Genomic DNA, 19,684 nt, shown 5'->3' with positions numbered 1-19,684 from the left:
TGCGGGAACCTAAAGGTGACACGCCCTCCCTGGAACGGCAAGCAGGATTGGCTGCAACAGTTATCTCCCATCCCACATGTTCTCTACAATGTGACCTTGTCACCCTCCCATCAAGAGGTGGGGTCTATGTCTGTCTCCTGCTTTTTTTTTTTTTTTGACCACACCACGAGACATGGGGGATCTTAGTTCCCTGACAAGGGATCAAACCCGTGCCCCCTGCAGTGGAAGCGCAGAATCTTAACCAGTAGACCACCAGGGAAGTCCCCTATGCCTTTAAAATGAAAAAATAGACAAGGCTAGAGGGCCTAGCAGAGGGTCCCAAGGAAATGTGCTTCACCACCCCCAGGGAGAGGCTCTCCTTTGTGCTGAATCCAGGGCAGCCGCAGGCCCCACGCCACTGATGCCAGCACCCTTTCCCCTCAGCATCGAGCCTTCCAAGAGCAGCATCATGCCTTTCCGGGCCCTGAAGAGGCCACTGCAGTTCCTTGGGCTCTTCGAGACCTCCCTGTGCCGCCTGACACACATTCCGGCCTACAAAGTGAGAGGGGGGCACGGGGAGGGGAGGACCAGGGCACCCCAGGACAAGGGAGGGGGTGTCTGTCCTGGGATTAGAGATGGAATTAGGATCGGACATCCCGCCCCTCGGCCACTTCTGGGATGTTTTGAGCATCCTCCATCTCCAGGTGAGTGGTGACAAAAACGAGGAGCAGGTGCTGAATGCCATCGAGGCCTACACGGAGCACCGGCCGGAGATCACCTCACGGGCCATCAACCTGCTTTTCGACATCGCACGCATCGAACGCTGCAACCAACTTCTGCGGGCCCTGAAGGTCAGCACCAACCCTGGAGGGCCTTCCGAGGGTCTCCAGTTCATTCTCCCCCATCTCCTCAACCATCCCCCTCCTCCTTCCCAGGATATTGGCCATCCTACCCCCCGAACCCCAACCCCATCTCGCAGCGCCTCCCTTGGCCCAGCCCTGACCCTGTCCCAGGACCATGGCCGACCCCAGTTTCTGCCCCCCACCCCCAACTCCTGCCCTCAGGGAGCAGGATCGGGCTGAGCCCTGCCCCAGAGGACCTGTCCAAGCCCCCGCACCCCACCCCAGGCCTGTCCCTGCATACACGCGGCAGGCCTGGCCAACCCCCGGCCCGTGCCCTGTCTCGGTACAGCTGGTCATCACGGCCCTCAAGTGCCACAAGTATGACAAGAACATCCAGGTGACCGGCAGCGCCGCCCTTTTCTACCTGACCAATTCTGAGTACCGCTCAGAGCAGAGCGTCAAGCTGCGCCGGCAGGTCATCCAGGTGGTGCTGAATGGCATGGAATCCTACCAGGAGGTGACGGTGAGCCCCTGCCCGCTGCCCGCTCTGGCCCCTCGCCCTGTGTCCCGGCCTTGCCAGCAGGCTCGCCGATCCCTGGGATGCCATGCTTGCTCTCCCCCTTTCTCTCCTGGCTCTGTCCCGCTCCCCTCCCAACTCCCTTTCCTGGGGCATCACTCCCAGCCTCTGGGACCGGGCATTCAGGATCCCCTGACCTGGCCTCACTCGAGTCTGTCTCCCACCCCGCCCTCCCCCAGGGGCCCTGGGCCTTTGCTCCTGCTTGTTCCTTCACTCTTCTTCCCAGTAATGCTCTGCTGGGTGGGTGTTGTTTTTTTTTTTTTTTTCAATAGCTGCTTTTGTTATAAAAGTAATCAAGTTTTTACTGGAGAAAAATTACAATTATGGGTATAAAGGAGGGGGAAAAAAGCCATAATTTCAGCACATAGAGATAGCCACCATTAACATCCTTCTGGCTTTTAGTCTATGCATAATTATTGAGTAAACAGGACCACCCTGTATGTCTTATAACATGGATTTTCATTTCAGCAGCATCTTGTGAATATGAATATCTCCCATATCAACAAACGCTTTACAACAAAATTTGAAAAGTCATGTTTCTTTTCTGATGACAAAAAGTGAGCTCCCTAATGCTTAGAAAACAAATTTAAGTAACAGAAAATGTCTCAGACTAACTAGAAAGTGAATGTGCCAATCCTGGCGCTCCTCCCCCGGGGCAGCTGGTTTTAACAGTTCAGCTTCCCAACTGTTGATGTCAGCACGTGCGCAGCGCCTCCCCCAGGGAGAGGCTGCCCTGGTGCTGACTCTGCTGGGGACTTGGAGGCCGTGGCCAAGCCCCATCCCCACGGAGTAGTCGGAGGGGCTCCCCTGAGTTCGTGGGCTGCACTGACTGAGTCAGCCGCACGGTTGAACATTTTAGGTTGCTGTTAACGTTTTGCTATTTCTTTTTTTTTAAATTCGAACATGCCAGCTCTTAGTTGTGATTAAGTGGGATCTCATTTGCAGTATGCGGGATTTAGTTCCCTGACCAGGGATTGAACCCAGGTCCCCTGCATTGGGAACTCAGAATCTTACCCACTGGACCACCAGGGAAGTCGCCATGTTTTGCACTTTCAAATTAGGCTTTGCTGAATACATGTAAGCCATGCTTGTTATAAGACTTGTCTAAAAGGAGAATGGCTGGAGCAGTGGGTCTGTGTATTTTTAAAGCATTTGGTATATATTCTTGCATTGTCCTCCAGAAAGGCTCTGGTGGGGATGCAGCCTCTGCAGGAGTGAGGAGGCCCCCTTTCCCACTGACTCCCAACTCCAGACTTTTTCCTTTGTTGAGATAGATTTTATCATCAGGTAAAAGGGTTGGTTTTTTTTCCCCCTTGGCCGTGCTATGCAGCATGTGGAATCTCAGTTCCTCAACCAGGGACTGAACCTGTGTCCTCTGCATTGGAAGCACAGATTAACCACTGGATCACCAGGGAGGTCCCAGGGGTGTCTTTTTCTTTTTTTTAAAGAAAAAAGAATGCTAGTTGAAGATTTTCAAATTAATAAACTCATTCAAAGAAATAGAAATTAATAAAAAACCACTTTTTGACTGGGGAGATTGATGATACCCATTGACGAAGGCCAGGGGAAGAACACATTCCCGCTTTCCACGGGTGAGGTATGAATCGGACAGCCTCTTCATGGGGCAACTGGCAGAACCTGCCAAAACTGTAAGCGCACTTACCTTTTGGCCTAGGTATTCCACAGTTAAGAGATACTCATAAAGGAAAAATATATATACATTCACCCTTTTTGATACATAGAAGTCAGAGGAAACCAAAAGCTTTCAACAATAGGGGCCTGGCCCTGCAAAGTAATGTTAGATCCACTCACATTATGGGATGTGATGGTCAATCTGTACATCCTAACATGGAAACAGGGATGACCCTGTGGGTGGACAAGTAAAGAGACGTTCTGCACCAACGTGGATAAAACCTCTTTCACCCTTCCCCTCCCCATATTTCTATTTCCATGGTAGAGAAATCTTAATGGTTGTACACCAAACTTTTGGTGCACAAAGGGATTACTTCTGAAGAATAAAGTGAGGGACTTTCACTTTCTGCTCAGATAATGTTATTTGAATGTTTCACAGTGAGTAAGTATTGCTTCTATAATTTAAAATAATTTTTTCCCAAAAAATGTGTGTATATCATGGGGGGAAGGACAGAGTTAACAAGGGTTCGGCAGTGTTAGTCGCTCAGTCATGTCCGACTCTTTGCAACGCAGTGGACTATAGCCCACCAGGCTCCTCTGTCCATGGAATTCTCCAGGCAAGAATACTGGAGTGAATCGCCATTCCCTTCTCCAGGGGGTCTTCCCAATCCAGGGATCAAACCCGGGTTGGTAATATTCTCTAATTTACATAAGTAATGAAGTGTGGTGAACTTCCAGTATCTAAGGAGAAAGGATGGTGGGAAGTTAAATTATGAGGAAAATGTGCTGAGAATACTATGAAAATAAAAAAAATAACCCACAGATAACACAAAAAGAAATCAAGGAGGTGAAGCAATCGGAACTTTCCTGTGCTGCTGGTGGGAGTGTAAACTGGTACAGCCACTGTGAGAACATTCTGGAGTTACCTGGTAAAGCTGAAGACATGCACACCTTGTCGCCCAGAAGCTCCACCCAACTTGTGGGTGGCCCTGGAGGAGCCCATACACGTGGCTGCCAGGAAGTAGCCAAATGTCCACCAGCAGTGGGCTGGATGAAGCAATTGGGATTCTACACTGCAAATGAAAAAAAGAGAAACGCATTTCACCTACTAACGACAACGTGGTTGATCTCAGAAAGCTGCGGTGGGACAAGAAGCTACAAGTTGCTAGAGAATCTTTCGTATGGAACGACCGGGATAGGGCCATGTCGCAGGGAGGGCTTATGATCAGGAAGGGACACACAGGGACTTCTGGCTGCTGGCAGTGTCCTTTTTCCTGACCCAGATGGTGGTTCCATGGTTGCTGAAAAGTTCATTTGCTTAATAATTATTTGCAAAACTATACCTTGGTATTTTACACCCCCCACTCTGTATATTATAGTTCACTTTTTCTTTAATGTTAAATAAATGGCCTCTTAGTCTCTCTCCTCTTCCAGAAAGCCTTCCTGGACTGCCACAGCTCTGGACGATCCCACACTTCTAGAGAGACTCTCGGGTCCAGCTTCCAGGGCCAGCCCTGACTGTGCTCCGCTTGTCTCCTGGCCTCACCCAGGTCCAGCGGAACTGCTGCCTGACGCTCTGCAACTTCAGCATCCCGGAGGAGCTGGAGTTCCAGTACCGCCGCGTCAACGAGCTCCTGCTCAGCATCCTCAACCCCACGCGGCAGGATGAGTCGATCCAGCGCATCGCCGTGCACCTGTGCAACGCCCTGGTCTGCCAGGTGGACAACGACCACAAGGAGGCCGTGGGCAAGATGGGCTTTGTTGTGGTGCGTGCGGCGGGGGGGGGCTGCCCTTCCCTCCTCCCCTCCCTGTCTCTTCCAGAGCCCCGCTGCTGAAAGGGTGGATTTGGGATTCACATCCTAGCAGTGAACATTGCTTCTGACCCTAGATTTCCTCCACCTAGAACTCTCTGTCATTCTCTCCCAGCCTCTCCACTGTCCCGGGAGGTCCCACTGTACTCCTGCCTGCTCAGACCAGGTGCCCCTGTTAAGTCTTCCCAGCTGGGATTAAAGAAGTATCTGAGGGACTAGCTGTTTAACGTCAGCCTCCTCCCTGGGTGTGAGCTCCATGGGGAAAGACACCATGCTACATCCTTCCATCATCCTGACCCAGCACTTCCTAGCACAGGGCCCAGCACACAATGGGGGAGATAATCAATATTTTCTGGAGAAGGGAAGGGAAGAATGAGGGAGGCACCTCTAGTCTCCTTTCAATCATCACTGGGGAAGCTGAAGTCCACAGGGTGGGAGGTGCCCAAAGCTGGGCAGGTCAAGATTGAGCCAGGCCTCCTAATGCTAAGTACCAGGTCTGTGGGTTGCACTTCTTTGAACAGCCTCCTAAATAGAGAGACAGGTGTTTTGTTTTGTTTTTTTTAATATTTATGTATTTGGCTGTGTCGGTTCCTAGCTGCGGCAGGCTCAGTAGTTGTGGTGCTCGGGCTTAGTTGCCCTGCAGCATATGGGATCTTAGTTCCTCAACCAGGGATCGAACCCACATCTCCTGCTTTGGAAGGCGGATTCCCAACCACTGGGCCACCAGGGTAGTGCCTAGAGAGGCGGATGTGGTCTCGTCAGGATACTAACAGGAATGGAGTAATTGACCCTTTCCTCCATCTTGGCTCTGGGAGGACACAGTAGCTCTTGAAGCCCTGGTCCCCCTGTCCCCCCTCAAGTTCTGTTCTCTGCCCACAGACCATGCTGAAGCTGATTCAGAAGAAGCTGCTGGACAAGATAGTAAGTCAAATCTTCGTGGAGCCACCCGCCCCCTCCCCTCGGCTGAGAGGGGACTGGTTTGCCCTGGGGGGTATGTGCCTCTGTCCAGGGAACCCCCCCTCATCGGGTGCCTGTGGGCCCGTCCTGGCACACCTGTGCTGAGCCCTCTCCCCGCTTCAGTGCGACCAGGTGATGGAGTTCTCCTGGAGCGCCCTGTGGAACATCACAGACGAGACGCCCGACAACTGTGAGATGTTCCTCAACTTCAACGGCATGAAGCTGTTCCTGGACTGCCTGAAGGTAACGCCTCTGCAGCAGCAGCCGGACCCCATTTGGCCTCTCCTCTGTCCCCAGGTTCCCCAGCTACCCTCTCCCCGTGGTTCCCATGGAAGGGCAGTGGGGGCCCACTCAGACCCACCAGCCCAGGATATGCTGTGGAGGTCTTCCCTGACCCAGACGGCCTGGCTGGGCCTCTCTTAGAGCCCTCCCTCCAAGGGAATTCCCAGGTGGTGCTGGTGGTAAAGAACCTGCCTGCCAATGTAGGAGACATAAAAGAAATGAGTTTGATCCCTGGGTTGTGAAGATCCACTAGAGGAGGAAATGGCAACCCATTCCAGTATTGCCTGGAGAATTCCATGGACAGAGGAGCCTGGCGGGCTACAGTCCATGGGGTTACAGAGTCAGACACAACTGAAGTGACTTAACACACATCACACACTCCAAGGAAAAACCCAAAGCGATCTCTCTCAGCGTGGTCACTCCAACTGCCCAGGTGTGACCGGAGTCCACTGGGGTGTCAGCTGGACAGAATTCTGTCCAGTAGGATGACCTCTTCATCCTAAAACTCATTCTTTATTTTCTTGCTCTAGTTTCCAAAAGGATTCCCTGAAGCTTAATATTTTGAGTTTTGATAAATAGAATCATTTTGTTCCATTCATAATTTTATAGGTCGGCTCTGCACACTCAGCCTTTGAGTCTGTGGCATGGAGCCCCACCACATCAATCCCTTGTAGTGTATACGCAGCACTGTCCTAGGTGTACCACGAGGTAGGAGGGCAGCATATTGCACCCTCTCTTTGTCCAGCAGAAATGGCTGGACGGGTGCTCATAAAGCTTCCAGGTCACCAGCATCAGACACAAATCAGGTACTCACTGCTCTGACCCCAATGGCTCTTATCTTGCCAGGAGTTCCCGGAGAAGCAGGAGCTGCATCGGAATATGCTGGGACTCTTGGGGAATGTGGCAGAGGTGAAGGAGCTACGGCCCCAGCTAATGACATCCCAGTTCATCAGTGTCTTCAGGTTGGTACTTTGCTCCTTTCCCTTTTCGCCTTGGCTGCCAGGATGCTCAGAGCTCTGATCAGTGCTCAATTGTAGCAACTGCTGTCAGTTTAGGTTTCTGTTAGGAATGTCACCTTCACTGCATGGTGTGGTTTCTTATCCCTTGAACCCGCCATAAATGGTCCCCTTGTAGCGATATCTTAAATGACCTCAGATTCCCTTTACAAGTCATTTGGGGGAGGCTTCCCTAGGGGTCCAGTGGTTAGAACTCCACACTTCCAATGCAGGGGGTGTGGGTTTGATCCCTGTTTCAGGGAACTAAGATACTGCATACCACACAGCATGGCCAAAAAAAAAATTTTTTTAATGAAAAACAAGTCATGGGAAATTCCTTGGCGGTTGAGTGGTTAAGACTCAGCACTTTCACTGTCAAGGGCCCGGGTTCAAGCCCTGGACAGGAAACTAAGATCCCACAAAGTGTGCAGCACAGCCAAAAAAAAAAAAAAAAAAAAATGCTATCTCGGTGTGGATAATAAGTGATAAAGAAACCAATAGTCTCTCTGGCATCTAATCTATGAGTTGGAGTCAGCAGCCTGTATCTGAAGTGGGCCTTGGGGATCAGGACTCCATTTTTCTCCATTCTTGGTAGCAACCTGCTGGAGAGCAAGGCAGATGGAATTGAGGTTTCCTACAACGCCTGCGGCGTCCTCTCCCACATCATGTTTGATGGGCCCGAAGCCTGGGGCATCTGTGAACCCCAGCGGGAGGAGGTGGAGGAGCGCATGTGGGCAGCCATCCAGAGCTGGGACATCAACTCACGGAGAAACATCAATTACAGGTGCGGGGGCTGTGGACGCGGGGTCAGTGCTGGGACAGGCCGCTCCCTCCTGAGGAGGCCCGATCGGCACTACTTGCCCTTCTAGTCCTGAGTTGGGTCTTTCTAACTGACGTGTGGTCCATGGAGAGCCCACATGCGGTCCATGAGGTGTGTGCGTAAAGGCGCATACCTCACCTCTTCAGCTTGGTGCCTTTTTCCTCACACCAGCACCTGTGTACACTAAGCCTGCCATTCACAGATGTTCGATCCATGTTCAGTTGTGAGAGAGGGAAAAACAAAAAGGAGAAAATACATAAACAACAGGAAACAAACAGAAACCATTCATTCCTGAAAAGAGCATCCCCCTAACATTCCGGCGTCTCTCCTTCCAGCAGTTTTCTGTGCGCAGATTTAACCACCTCCGTCCAGCTGGCATCAAGTCTTATTATCACGTGATTGAATTTCCAGTCGCAGCTACGGGTCTCCTTCCCTATTGTATAACTGAGTCACTTCTATATGCACCCGGACCATGGCATAGTGATTGACACTGAAGCTGAAAACCCATATCGGGAGAAACAGGCTCGTGCTCGTGGCTTTGCCCATGCTCCAATTACCGTCCATTCAGAGGAGAGAGGAAGTGGAATCACTTCCGCTTCCCCCTGGGGAGGCGGTTGATGGAGGTCGCACGTACATCTTGAAAGCTTTTGGACCACGCTTGCAGATGGCGTGTGGAAGGCCATGATGGGAAGTGCGGTCGCAATCTCCTCTCTTCCCAGTGTCCTCCACCCCTACGGCCCAGGTTTGGGCTCTCCACCCTGCCACCATCTCCGCGCCACCTGATCTGTGTTCCTCCTCCCTCCCTCATGCTCATGACCTCTCTCACAAGGGAGCTCTCCTTGTGGAGCCTGAAGTGGGCTGAAGGACGATATGCCTGTCTCCAACCGTGTCCCTTCCATCCTGCTGGCCTGCTCATTATGAGACCCTTCAGCGAGGAGGAGCCCCCAGTGCACCCTGCCAATGCCCAGCATCAAAAGTGACCTTGATTTTTCTTCCTGCAGGTCATTTGAGCCAATTCTCCGCCTCCTTCCCCAGGGCATCTCGCCTGTCAGCCAGCACTGGGCCACCTGGGCCCTCTACAACCTGGTGTCTGTCTACCGTGAGTACCCGCCCGGCCCTTGGCTCCCTCATCCACGATGACCCGGGTGGGAGCGCAGTGAGAGCCGGCGTCAGTGTCTGCGCCACCCCCGTCACCTCTTTCTGGCATCAGTGGGACACCCAGCAGCAATGGCTCACTCTTGCCTCATCGGCAGAAGCAGGCCTGGCAGACGAGCCAGCCCATCCAGAGACCCCACACACTCAGCTTTCTTACTATTTCCTGCTTCAGATGAGTGAATAGTCAGAAATCTCCATGCTGCAACTTCCCTGGTGGTCCAGTGGTTAAGACTCCATGCCTCCATTGCAGGGGGCACAGGTTCAATCCCTGGTCAGGAAACAGATCTTGCCTGCTGCACCACGCAACCAAAAAAATAGAAAATAAAAATCTCTGTGCCTTCTGTAAGGCAGGGTAAGACCAACCCAAACCAGAACTAACCCCTGAGGAAACAGACATCTGAGAGGACAGGAGAGAACTTGAGAACAACTCTCACTTATTTTCTCCAAGAGAGTCCCGCCCTCCCTGAGAAGAGCCTGGACCGAGTCCTGTGCTCAGTGCCTTTCGGGGAGAGGAGAAGGAGGGAATAGCACTAAGAGACTCTGATGGCAGGCCAGGCTTGCCCCTAGTGCTCTGCTTTGCTAGCTATGTGATCTTGGGCAGGGAGTTTAATCTCTCTGGGCCTTGATTTTCTCCTCTGTAAAATGGAGGTAATAATGCCTATTTCATAAGGTTGATGGGAAAAGAGAACCAGTGGAAAGTGTTGAGCCCTGGTGCCTGGATACCACTCAGTCCTGTTAACTGGCAGGCAGAGGGGATGAGAGTGCAGGCCCTCCGCAGAATTAGGTGGAAGTTGAAGGGGGTAGACTTGAAACTTTGATGTGTCCAGACCAACTTGTTTTGTTCCTGCATATATGTGTTTATCCATGGGTAGCTTGTTTGGAGTGAACATTTGGGAGACCTTTTATATAAAGGTGTAAAGAGAAGGGTTAAGCAGAGACATTACTTTGCCAACAAAGGTCCGTCTAGTCAAGGCTATGGTTTTTCCTGTGGTCATGTATGGATGTGAGAGTTGGACTGTGAAGAAGGCTGAATGCTGAAGAATGGATGCTTTTGAACTGTGGTGTTGGAGAAGACTCTTGAGAGTCCCTTGGACTGCAAGGAGATCCAACCAGTCCATTCTGAAGGAGATCAGCCCTGGGATTTCTTTGGAAGGAATGATGCTAAAGCTGAAACTCCAGTATTTTGGCCACCTCATGCGAAGAGTTGACTCATTGGAAAAGACTCTGATGCTGGGAGGGATTGGGGGTGGGAGGAGAAGGGGACAACAGAAGATGAGATGGCTGGATGGCATCACTGACTCGATGGACGTGAGTCTGGGTGAACTCCGGGAGTTGGTGATGGACAGGGAGGCCTGGCGTGCTGCGATTCATGGGGTCGCAAAGAGTCGGACACGACTGAGCAACTGAACTGAACTGAACTGAAAGAGAAGGGTTGGCTTGCAAGGCATGGAACAAGGACTTTTTTAAAGCAAAAGCAGATACGTTGTTATTCTGAAGATTCCAAAAGCATTTATGGCAGCAGCAGTTGCGTGCCTTGCCAGGTGAAGGCAGCTGGATGGATGCTCACAGGAGAGATGAGCAAACAGCTTTCCATTTTAATAAACATTTATAAACAAACCAGAAAAAAAAAAAAAGGCAGGCCCTGGGGGAAGACTGCCTGTGCTACTTTGAGCAGGTTTCTCGACCTCTCTGGGCCTCATTTTCCCCATATTTAAAATGGGCTAATAATAGTACTTACCTCATAGGATTGCTGTGAAATAAGACATGTAAAATGCCGAGAAGAGCACTTGGCACATACCAGCTCAGCCAATTTTTTTTATTATTCCTTGAGGTTAGTCTTACTAAAAAGTGGCACCTTACCTCAGAGAGGCAGCGTGGCAGGTGGGAAGAGCTCTGAGCCAGGACTCTCTCAGGCCTCTCGAGCGACTTCGAGCGGGCTACTTCATTTCTCTGCACCTCAGCTCTTTCATCATTAAATGGAGATGATAAAAAATAGTTCCAGTGTACCATACTATACTGTACAACTGCTAGAAGCCACTGAAATGCCCATATTCTCCCTGAAGTGTCTATACAGCCCTGGATCCCGAGCCCTAGAATGTTCTTTGTGGGAGTGAACCGTGAAGCTTTGTGGTGGGCAGGCCTGGTAGTTTCCGCCCCGGGTCCCAGAATCCCCTGGAGATATTTTGTTAAAAGTGCACATAAATACAGGTTCCTGGATCTGTTGAATCAAGACACCCCAGGGGCAGTGCTTAGGAAGTCCTTGTTTTTACAAACACTTCTCAGAGAATAGAAGGGGCTGGAGTGGGTGACATTTGGGGGGAAATGCCACCACGAAGCGAAGGGAAGAGCCTTTCCCAAGGGATTCACCCCTCACTTCCCCCAGGTGGCCTCAGGAACTTGGCCTTGGGGCCGGGCCAACATGGCTCCTGCAGCCGCGCCCTCACTCAGGCCCACGTCTTCATCCCCTGTCCTGGGGGGGCCGTCCTCAGAGCAGGAGAGGGTTTCGGGGCCACAGGCTGATAGAAGTCCCACCCTGATCACGTGCTGTCTGCCCTCACCCCCCCCACAGCGGACAAGTACTGCCCTCTGCTGATCAAAGAAGGTGGGATGCCCCTCCTGAGGGACATGATCAAGATGGCGACCGCACGGCAGGAGACCAAGGAAATGGCCCGGTGAGAGACTGGCAGTGTTTCTGCCTGGAGCCTAGACTTGGGGGAGCCAAGGGCGCACAGCTGGGCCCTCTCGTGGTTGGGAATGGCTAACATTCCCAGGGGCGGCTCAGAGCTGAGAGTGGAGGCAGACAGCATACTGATGTCCAGCTGGGGCCTCCCTGAGTGTCGTAATGGCCACCACGTGGCCAGAAACTAGATGATCAAGCTCTGAACAGCGTCGTTGCCCGCATTTGTAAGTTTTGTTTTCCTTTATTCCCAAAAAATCCCGTCCTCTCATCCCTGGGCATTAGCAAGTCAGGTCAGAATTTGTCCTTATTTTTGGCCAAAGACATTCCAACTAAAGAAAGGACACAGTGTGGTAAAATGCGTTCTAAGATTGGGCAGAATGCACAAGTTTCTGAATGTGCAGGTCCTGGACACAGGCCTTCCACTGCACTGTGGCTTTCACTTCCGGGTCTAAACTATCATCTACTGGAATCTCACGGCCATCAGTGCACGAGAAAAGACCCTTAGGGGCGCTGTGTATCGCGATCATCAGTGACAACCGTGCTTCCTCCAGGATCCCTTCTAGAAGGGGACGTATTTAAGTTTACCCCGGTTCTAAAGACAGTGTAGAATAGAAAGTGTCATGGTGGGGTTGGGGGGCGGCGCCTGGAGTTGAGAGTCTCCCCAGAGAAGGACTCACTGGCTGTTTCTGCAGTTATTTTTGGCAAAAGGCACTGCTTAAACATTTAATTGACAGATTTGTCTGAGTTTGTGAATGGTAAAATGAGTGGTTCTCCAACTTAATCTCCCCAAAGGATCACCTAAAAAGATTGTTAAAAATGTACAGGCCCTACCCCAGATTTTCTTTTCCAGTGGGTCTGGGCAGTGGGCCTGGGAATATGCATTGTCAACAGAGCTTCCAGGAGATTTGAGAAGCACTGGCTAAGATTGACCTGTAACCTACCCCACCCACTTTGAAATCTTTGTAGGACCTGAGCTGTGTACCTGAGCTCCACAAGGAGAAGTCCACAAGTCCTGTCCCACCCCAGGCGTCCCTTAACTCCTAAAAGGCAGTGTGGCGCCTCTTTGGCACAAAGAGGCTGCAGTGAACACCACTCCCCCCACCAAGCCAGAGGCTTAGTGTGAGTGGGAAGGCTGTCCAGGGTTCAGGGTGACACCTGACAGCAGTTCCCAAGGCCAGATAGAGTGGGAGAGACACTGGAGGTCTGAGGATGAGGGGTGGTTCCCAGCACTGCACTGGGACCTGCCCCTGCAGGGTGTGGAGCCCCTGTACTTGGGCAAGGACAGCTGCCTTCGCCCTACCCAGACCTGCCCAGATCCTCCTGGGTCAGGATCTCTGGGTGAACCTCATGTGCAGCCAGTTTGGGGACCACCAGTAGACTCAGGGGAAGAAAAAGGCCTGGGTGGGCAGGGAAAAAGTGAAGGACGACATTGCTGAAAAAGATCAGGAGGTTTTGGGGGTCAGGCCTGAGCTGATTCAAGGAAGCCCCTAACCACAGATGCCCTGCTGCTGAGGCATGGGAAGGAGGCCTGGGGAGGTATGAGGGGGAGGACAGGGGGCTGAAGGTATTCGTGGCCACAAGTACCATTTCCTGGGTACCCCAAACACACCAGCCACTCTGCCAGCCACTCGGCACACATCATCTCATTCAGTGTGAGCATGTTGGTTAACACTTGCCAACAAATCCAGCAGCCTGATCAGCTGGGAGGGGCTGAGCCCACCCCAGTGCAAGCCCACCCTCCAATCCTCTTTCTCCCATTGTCTCCAGCAAGGTTATTGAGCACTGCAGTAACTTTAAAGAGGAGAACATGGACACGTCCAGATAAGGCCTCCGCCCCCATGGCCCGCCACTGCTCTGGACCACGAGGTCGAGAGGAAGCGTGCTCAAGCTGCCCAGCTGGCAGATCCCCACGCCCCGGGGAGCCTCCCACTGGACGAAGGGACACAGGGGAACTTTTGCACAACCGACGCTTTTCCTTAACATTAGTGAGATATATATATTATATATATATATATATATATTATTTTTTTTTTTGGTTAGGAAGTGTGAAGTTTTGTGTGTATGATTTCTGTACAAAAACAAAAGAAATAACCCCCTGAGTCCTTGCAGCTTCCCTGGCCATCCTCAAGCCCCTACTTTCAAAGCCTTCATCGCTGCCACACTCACTCCCACCCCTGCCAGACTAAATGCCTCTAATATTGTGAGTGTCCGGCCCGTGCCCTGTAATCTCCAACCCTGGCCTCGCTTCCCGTTCAGAGAGGCAGTGGGGCTCCCGAGAGCCCACTCCAGCCTCCTAACCCACCCACCGAAGCCCGAGAATGCCGTCTAGGTTCCTCGGTGCAGCTGATGGGGTTTGGGGATTAAAAACTAACCCCACTGGGTCTCCCCAATGCCTTGGTGCTCCCGGCTGTGGGCCTCTGGGGTGAGGAAGTGAGCCGTACCTGCCTCGGTCCAGGCAGTCCCAGCCCCAGAGGGCCTTCAAGGCGCCCAGTGGCTCTGCTGCCCTCTGGCCAGGCCTGCCTGAGGCCACGCTGCTATGGAGGCTGCGTCCTAGTCTCCCACCAGGCCCCAGGCTGTGGAAGGCCCCAGCCCAGGGCTGGTCAGAATCCGGGCAGGCTCCACTGCCCCTTCCGCCAAACATACCCGGAACCTGCGCACCCCACCACCCACCTCCTGCCCTGGAAGCCAACAGCTCCGGGGGCCAGGGGCTTGCTCTCTCACTCCCCACCCCTCATCGGCCTGCAGCCCCCATGGTGCCCAGGCACCCCACCAGCAGAACTGAGCCTGCCTCACTCGCCCCTGCCTGCCCCGTGGCCCAGAGGAGCCCACACCTCTCCCGCGGGCAGGGGGGTCCACACGCCAGCCTTCCCTGGCGGCCACAGGCAGACACCTCCAGACCAGCATCTACCCGCTCCCACCTTGCCCCCAGGCTTCCCCTTGGAAACCTCTGCACTGGGTTTCAGAGAAGTGTGTGAGACACACAAATGTATCTAAAAACAACTTGTGGTCCTCCCTTGACGTCACTCCGAGTTGCTTCTCATGGCACCGACAGCAGGGAGGAGGCCCCGTCTGGAACAAGGGGCTGGGGAGCAGAGCCGACTGTAGACGGCCCTTAAGGGGTGGCTTTTCGTCCCTCCTTCCCTGGGCCTGTGCTCCCGATTCTCCTGGCATTCCTGCCTCCAGACAGAACAGGTGGGATGAGCAGCCCAGGGGAGAGGCACCCGGCCTTCTTCCCCTGGGGTCTTCCCCCCACACCCTAGCCCTGGGAAAGGCCAGCTGCCCTGTGGCCCCTCTGCTCAGCACACGGGCCCCATCTGCCCTTCCTTCCATGCTCACATGGCCTGTGCCAGACCCCAGGCAGAGCTCACATCGCATCGCTTTACCAGCCGGGGCCCGGGTAAATGTCTGTACTTTGGGATGTCACAGAAATACATTTTTGTGCAAAGTGGAGAAGAGCAGAGTGTCTTTTTTTTGTGTAAGGGATGGGGCCATGGAGAGGGGGCCTGGGCTGGCTTGGGCGCTGGGCCTGGAGGGTGAGAGCAGTGACGGGAGGGTGCATTGGGTCAGTTTGTGGGCCCGGCCCAAGGGGACAGGTGGCAGTTTGGTCAGTTCAGTCGCTCAGTCATGTCCGACTCTTCGCGACCCCTTGGACCGCAGCATGCCAGGCCTCCATGTCCATCACCAACTCCCGGAATTTACTCAAACTCATGTCCATTGAGTTGGTGATGCCATCCAACCATCTCATCCTCTGTCGTCCCCATCTCCTCCTGCCTTCAATCTTTCCCAGCATCAGGGTCTTTTCAAATGAGTCGCATCAGGGGGCCAAAGTATTGGAGTTTCAGCTTCAGCATCAGTCCTTCCAATGAATATTCAGTACTGATTTCCTTTAGGATGGACTGGTTGGATCTCCTTGCAGCCCAAAGGGCTCTCAAGAGTCTTCTCCCAACACCACAGTTCAAAAGCATTCATTCTTCGGCAGTAGCAGATGGGGCTGGAACACCTGCTTTTCCTCTGCAGTCTCTCCACAGCACTGTGCCCAGACACTGAGGGTCCAGCTGGCCACAGACCAACAGGGTCCCTGCCTCCAATGTTAAATACGAGATGATGATGGTGTGTGAGAAGTGGGGAGAAGGGAACACAGAGCAGGCCCCTTGGGTGGGCCAGCAGGACTGCAGGCAAGGGACAGTGTCCCGGTGCGCGCAGGGGAGGCTTCTCACAAGGGGAGACCTTCGAGCTGAATCCAGCAGGAAGACAGGGCTGCCAGGCCTGGCTGTAGAGGGCCAGGAAAAGGGGAGGGGGGCGGGTCCTAGACAGAGGGCCTCTGCCAGGAGAAGGGCCTTTCAGGGAGAACCATGAAGCAGCCCCTGTGGCTGCAGCAGAGGGAAGGATCAGGGGCGCCAACAGGAGGGGACAAAGGAGCCAGGGCCAAATCATGAGGTGAGTGGGCTTTGCCCAGTAGAGTCCGCGTTTACACCCGCTCTTTGTCCCAGAGTAACTCTCAGCAGTGCTCTCCATGCCCCCGAGGTAGTACTGAGGCCGCACCCAACGGTGGAGAGCTCTTCCCCAAGAACAGTCCAGGCGCTGGTCCCAGATCAGGTGGACCTGTTGCCACACGTGCCAAGTGGGTGAGAGAGTCTCTGCTAGACCAGACTGGAGCCAGCTCCATGCCCTCTTCTCCACCAGGCCTCAACCTCGGCCTATGAAAACTACAAACTCTTCAGCTCCAGGGATTTCATCCACTCCCTCCTCTGACTTCACACCTAGAGTTTCTAACAGCCCTGGGTCTAACACCTGGAAGATGACCCTACCTGACTGCCCCCCCTCCCCGCCCCGCCCCCGTTAAAGCGCCTGCCCAAGAAACCTCCAGGCTGCCAAAAGAATTTACTGTTTGGGGCTTCTCTTGTGATTCAGTGGTAAAGAATCTGCCCACCAATGGAGGAGACACAGGATGGATCCCCAATCCAGGAAGATCTCACGTGCCACGGAGAAACTAAGCCCGCACAACTACTGAGCCTGTGCTCTAGGGCCTAGGAGCCGCAGCTACTGGGCCCACATGCCACAATTACTGAAGTCCATGCTCCAGAGCCTGTGCTCTGCAACAAGAGAAGCCACCGCAATGAGAAGCCTGCACACCACAACTAGAACAGCCTCTGCTTACCACAACTAGAGAAAAGTCCATGCAGCAACCAAGGCTCAGCATAGCAAAAAATTTAAAAAATAAAATTATATTAAAAAAAAAAAAAGAATTTGCTGTTTAACATCTGAACAGCCTTTCTTAGAGCATTTACTAAAAACAGCTTAAAGTTGTGAATGCTTCCTCTGTCCCTCTGAGGTGTATCTGTACCTCCTATAACTCAGCAGCATCTTTCTCAAGGACCTGAAAGCCATCTCTTTAAAATGTAATCATCAGGAAGGATCAGGCCTTTGTCTCCCAGTCTCCAAGAGAGGACAGAAGCCTAACTTCAGTTGCTGCCAGCTAGCAGACACAGTTGGCTTAATGAGCATTTACCCTGACCGGCTCTTTGAAAGTCTTCACTTCCCTGAGTCTCATCAAGCCCCTGCCCTTCGCCATCTCTACTCCCTCATTCTCCCTTTAAAATACTCAATCACCTCTGTACAAATCAAAGTTACATTCAGTTCTTGTTGGATCCTCTTCCCTACCGCAATAGTATTGTAAAATACTATTGTGGTATTTTAGTATTTTACTGCATAAAATCTGTCCTTACAAATTTAACTAATGTCCAATCTTATTTTAATCTTTGACACCAGCATAGCGGCTGACTCATGGAATCCTCAGGATTCTTTCTTTTTTAAAATGTATTTATTTTTGTTTGTGCTGGGTCTTCATTGCTGTGTGTGGGCTTCCTCTTTCTCACTGCAGTGAGTGGGGGCTACTCTTTGTTGCCACGTGCGGGCTTTCCACTGCGGAGCACGGCTCTGTGGCATGCAGGCTTCAGGAGTTGTAACATGCGGGCTCAGTAGTAGGGTCTCGGGCTCTAGAGCACAGGCTTAGTAGTTATGTCTCACAGGCTCAGCTGCCTCAAGGCATGTGGGATCTTCTTGGACCAAGGATCAAACCAGTGTCCCCTGCACTGGCAGGCAGATTCTTTAGCACTGAGCCACCAGGGAAGTCCCATAATTAGTAGATGTCCCCACTTGGCACACTAAGCCATGCAACCATTGCAGTAATTAAGACAAAGCTGCAAGTGACAGACACTCAAACACTTACCTAAGTTAGTCAAAGGTAAGAGGAATTTCATTCATTAATGCATCTGGGAATCTAGTATTAAGATCAGCTTTAGTAACAGTCAGATATAGGGGCTCAGACCATGTTTTTAAAACTATCTCTCCAGACTTCCCTGGTGGTCGAGTGGCTAAGACTGCACGACCAGTGAAGGGGGCCTGAGCTCAATCCCCTGCCAATGCAGGGAACATTGGTTTGATCCCTGGTCCGAGAAGATCCCACATGGGGTCAGGGAACTAGACCCCACATGCTGCAACTAAAAATGCCTCATGCTGCAACTAAAGATCCTCCATGCCACAGCTAAGACCTGGCACACCCAAATAAATAAATAGCTTTAAAAAAAAAAAAAAAAGACTGTTTCTCACTCCCTACTTCAGTGCTGGTTATCTCTACATGTCTTTATAGTTGGCCTCCTCTTCTCCCAGAATCTCTCACCACATAGCATAAAACTGGCTGCCAATTGCCATTATATCCTATTTCTCATGCTTGAGATCCAAAAGAATGCCCCTTTCTCTCTCCGCATCTATAGCATACTCTCATGGAATGATTCTGATTGACCCTGCCAAGTCACATGCCCACCACTTAGGTCCAATCACTGGGGATAATGAGATGAGGACCCTGTTTGCTTTCTAGTCACAGGCCCACAGTCTCTCTCCCACCACCCTATAAGTGAGGGACATAGTTCTTCCAGATCCACACAGGAGTCAGTTCTCCAACAGAAAAAGGGATGTTGAGCTGACAAAAACAACAAATGTCATAAGAGTATATTGCGGAGCCAGGAGGGCACTAATCTGATGGAGGAAGGTGGATGTTGGTATCAGTGGGAGGAAAAGAAGGAAAGGCAGAGCTGGAAGGGGAAGGCCCTGGGAACACAGTAAAGGAATGTAAGTAGTGAATGACTAGGCTTTATGGTACCACTCCAGTATTCTTGCCTGGAGAATCCCATGGACGGAGAAGCCTGGTAGGCTACAGTCCATGTGGCTGCAAAGAGTCGGACACGACTGAGTGACTTTACTTTCACTTTACATAGATTAGCCTGAAACCCTAGGTTGGGCAAGTCATTGGGTGTAGGTGCTGGTTTAGAGCTGAGGCGACCAGTCAGTCCTGTACTAGACACTATTTCCAATATTTAGTCCTCCAACCACCTGAGGAGGGGTACAATTATCATCTCCATCATATAGACAGAAACAGAACTCCGCGTGGTTTTGTAACTTGCCCAAGAGCACACAGGTAGGAAGGGGAAGTGCTGGGATTTAGGGCTGTGACCCAGTCGGGCCCCTCATAGCCAGAATCTGCTACCACGTACCTCCACTCTGCTCTCATCCCGTCTGCAAAATCTGAAAATGAATAGACGGAGGTAAAGTTATCACCCCGGAGTCACTTTGGGCTAGTCCTGCCTCTCTTGAGGCTTCGAGCATCTCATCTCCGAAGCGGGCGCAATTCTGCCGAACCTGGAGTCACAACACTTGGATCTTCCTGGACGCGTGCGTGAGGCTGTGGCCTGGGGGCGGGTGGTGGAACTCCAGCGGGACTGGATCGGGACTCGCAACGGGAGCTCGGTTTTTGAAAGTTACCTGAATGCTCAGGTCGGGGGGGTGGAGGATGGAGCAGGGGGAGTTACCGGCTGCGCGCGCGCCGGCCCCGCCCTCAGCTTCTTCAGGCACCTGTTGGCTCGAGGGCCTACTAAACCGCAGCTGTCGCCCAATAGGC

General features: G+C 52.3%; 1 protein-coding gene across 2 annotated transcripts in view; it reads left to right on the top strand.

Moving 5' to 3' along the window:
• ZER1 (zyg-11 related cell cycle regulator) overlaps positions 1 to 15,185 on the top strand; it is a 30,259-nt gene extending 15,074 nt beyond the window's left edge. Inside the window, exons 6-16 of one of the 2 annotated variants that reach the window (XM_025261797.3) lie at positions 424 to 538; positions 684 to 830; positions 1,171 to 1,338; positions 4,581 to 4,796; positions 5,721 to 5,762; positions 5,922 to 6,041; positions 6,927 to 7,042; positions 7,671 to 7,859; positions 8,897 to 8,994; positions 11,620 to 11,722; positions 13,498 to 15,185. In XM_025261797.3, coding sequence (XP_025117582.1) covers positions 424 to 538; positions 684 to 830; positions 1,171 to 1,338; positions 4,581 to 4,796; positions 5,721 to 5,762; positions 5,922 to 6,041; positions 6,927 to 7,042; positions 7,671 to 7,859; positions 8,897 to 8,994; positions 11,620 to 11,722; positions 13,498 to 13,555 — 1,372 coding nt within the window. In that variant the 3' untranslated portion in view covers positions 13,556 to 15,185. Of the gene's footprint in view, positions 1 to 423; positions 539 to 683; positions 831 to 1,170; positions 1,345 to 4,580; positions 4,797 to 5,720; positions 5,763 to 5,921; positions 6,042 to 6,926; positions 7,043 to 7,670; positions 7,860 to 8,896; positions 8,995 to 11,619; positions 11,723 to 13,497 lie in introns of both variants that reach the window. The other variant, XM_006065344.4, reaches the window with a different exon arrangement.
• Positions 15,186 to 19,684: the final 4,499 nt, after the last annotated feature.

The sequence above is a fragment of the Bubalus bubalis genome, chromosome 12, assembly GCF_019923935.1.
Source record: "Bubalus bubalis isolate 160015118507 breed Murrah chromosome 12, NDDB_SH_1, whole genome shotgun sequence".
Taxonomy (NCBI): domain Eukaryota; kingdom Metazoa; phylum Chordata; class Mammalia; order Artiodactyla; family Bovidae; genus Bubalus; species Bubalus bubalis.
This window is presented reverse-complemented; position numbering and strand designations above follow the sequence as displayed.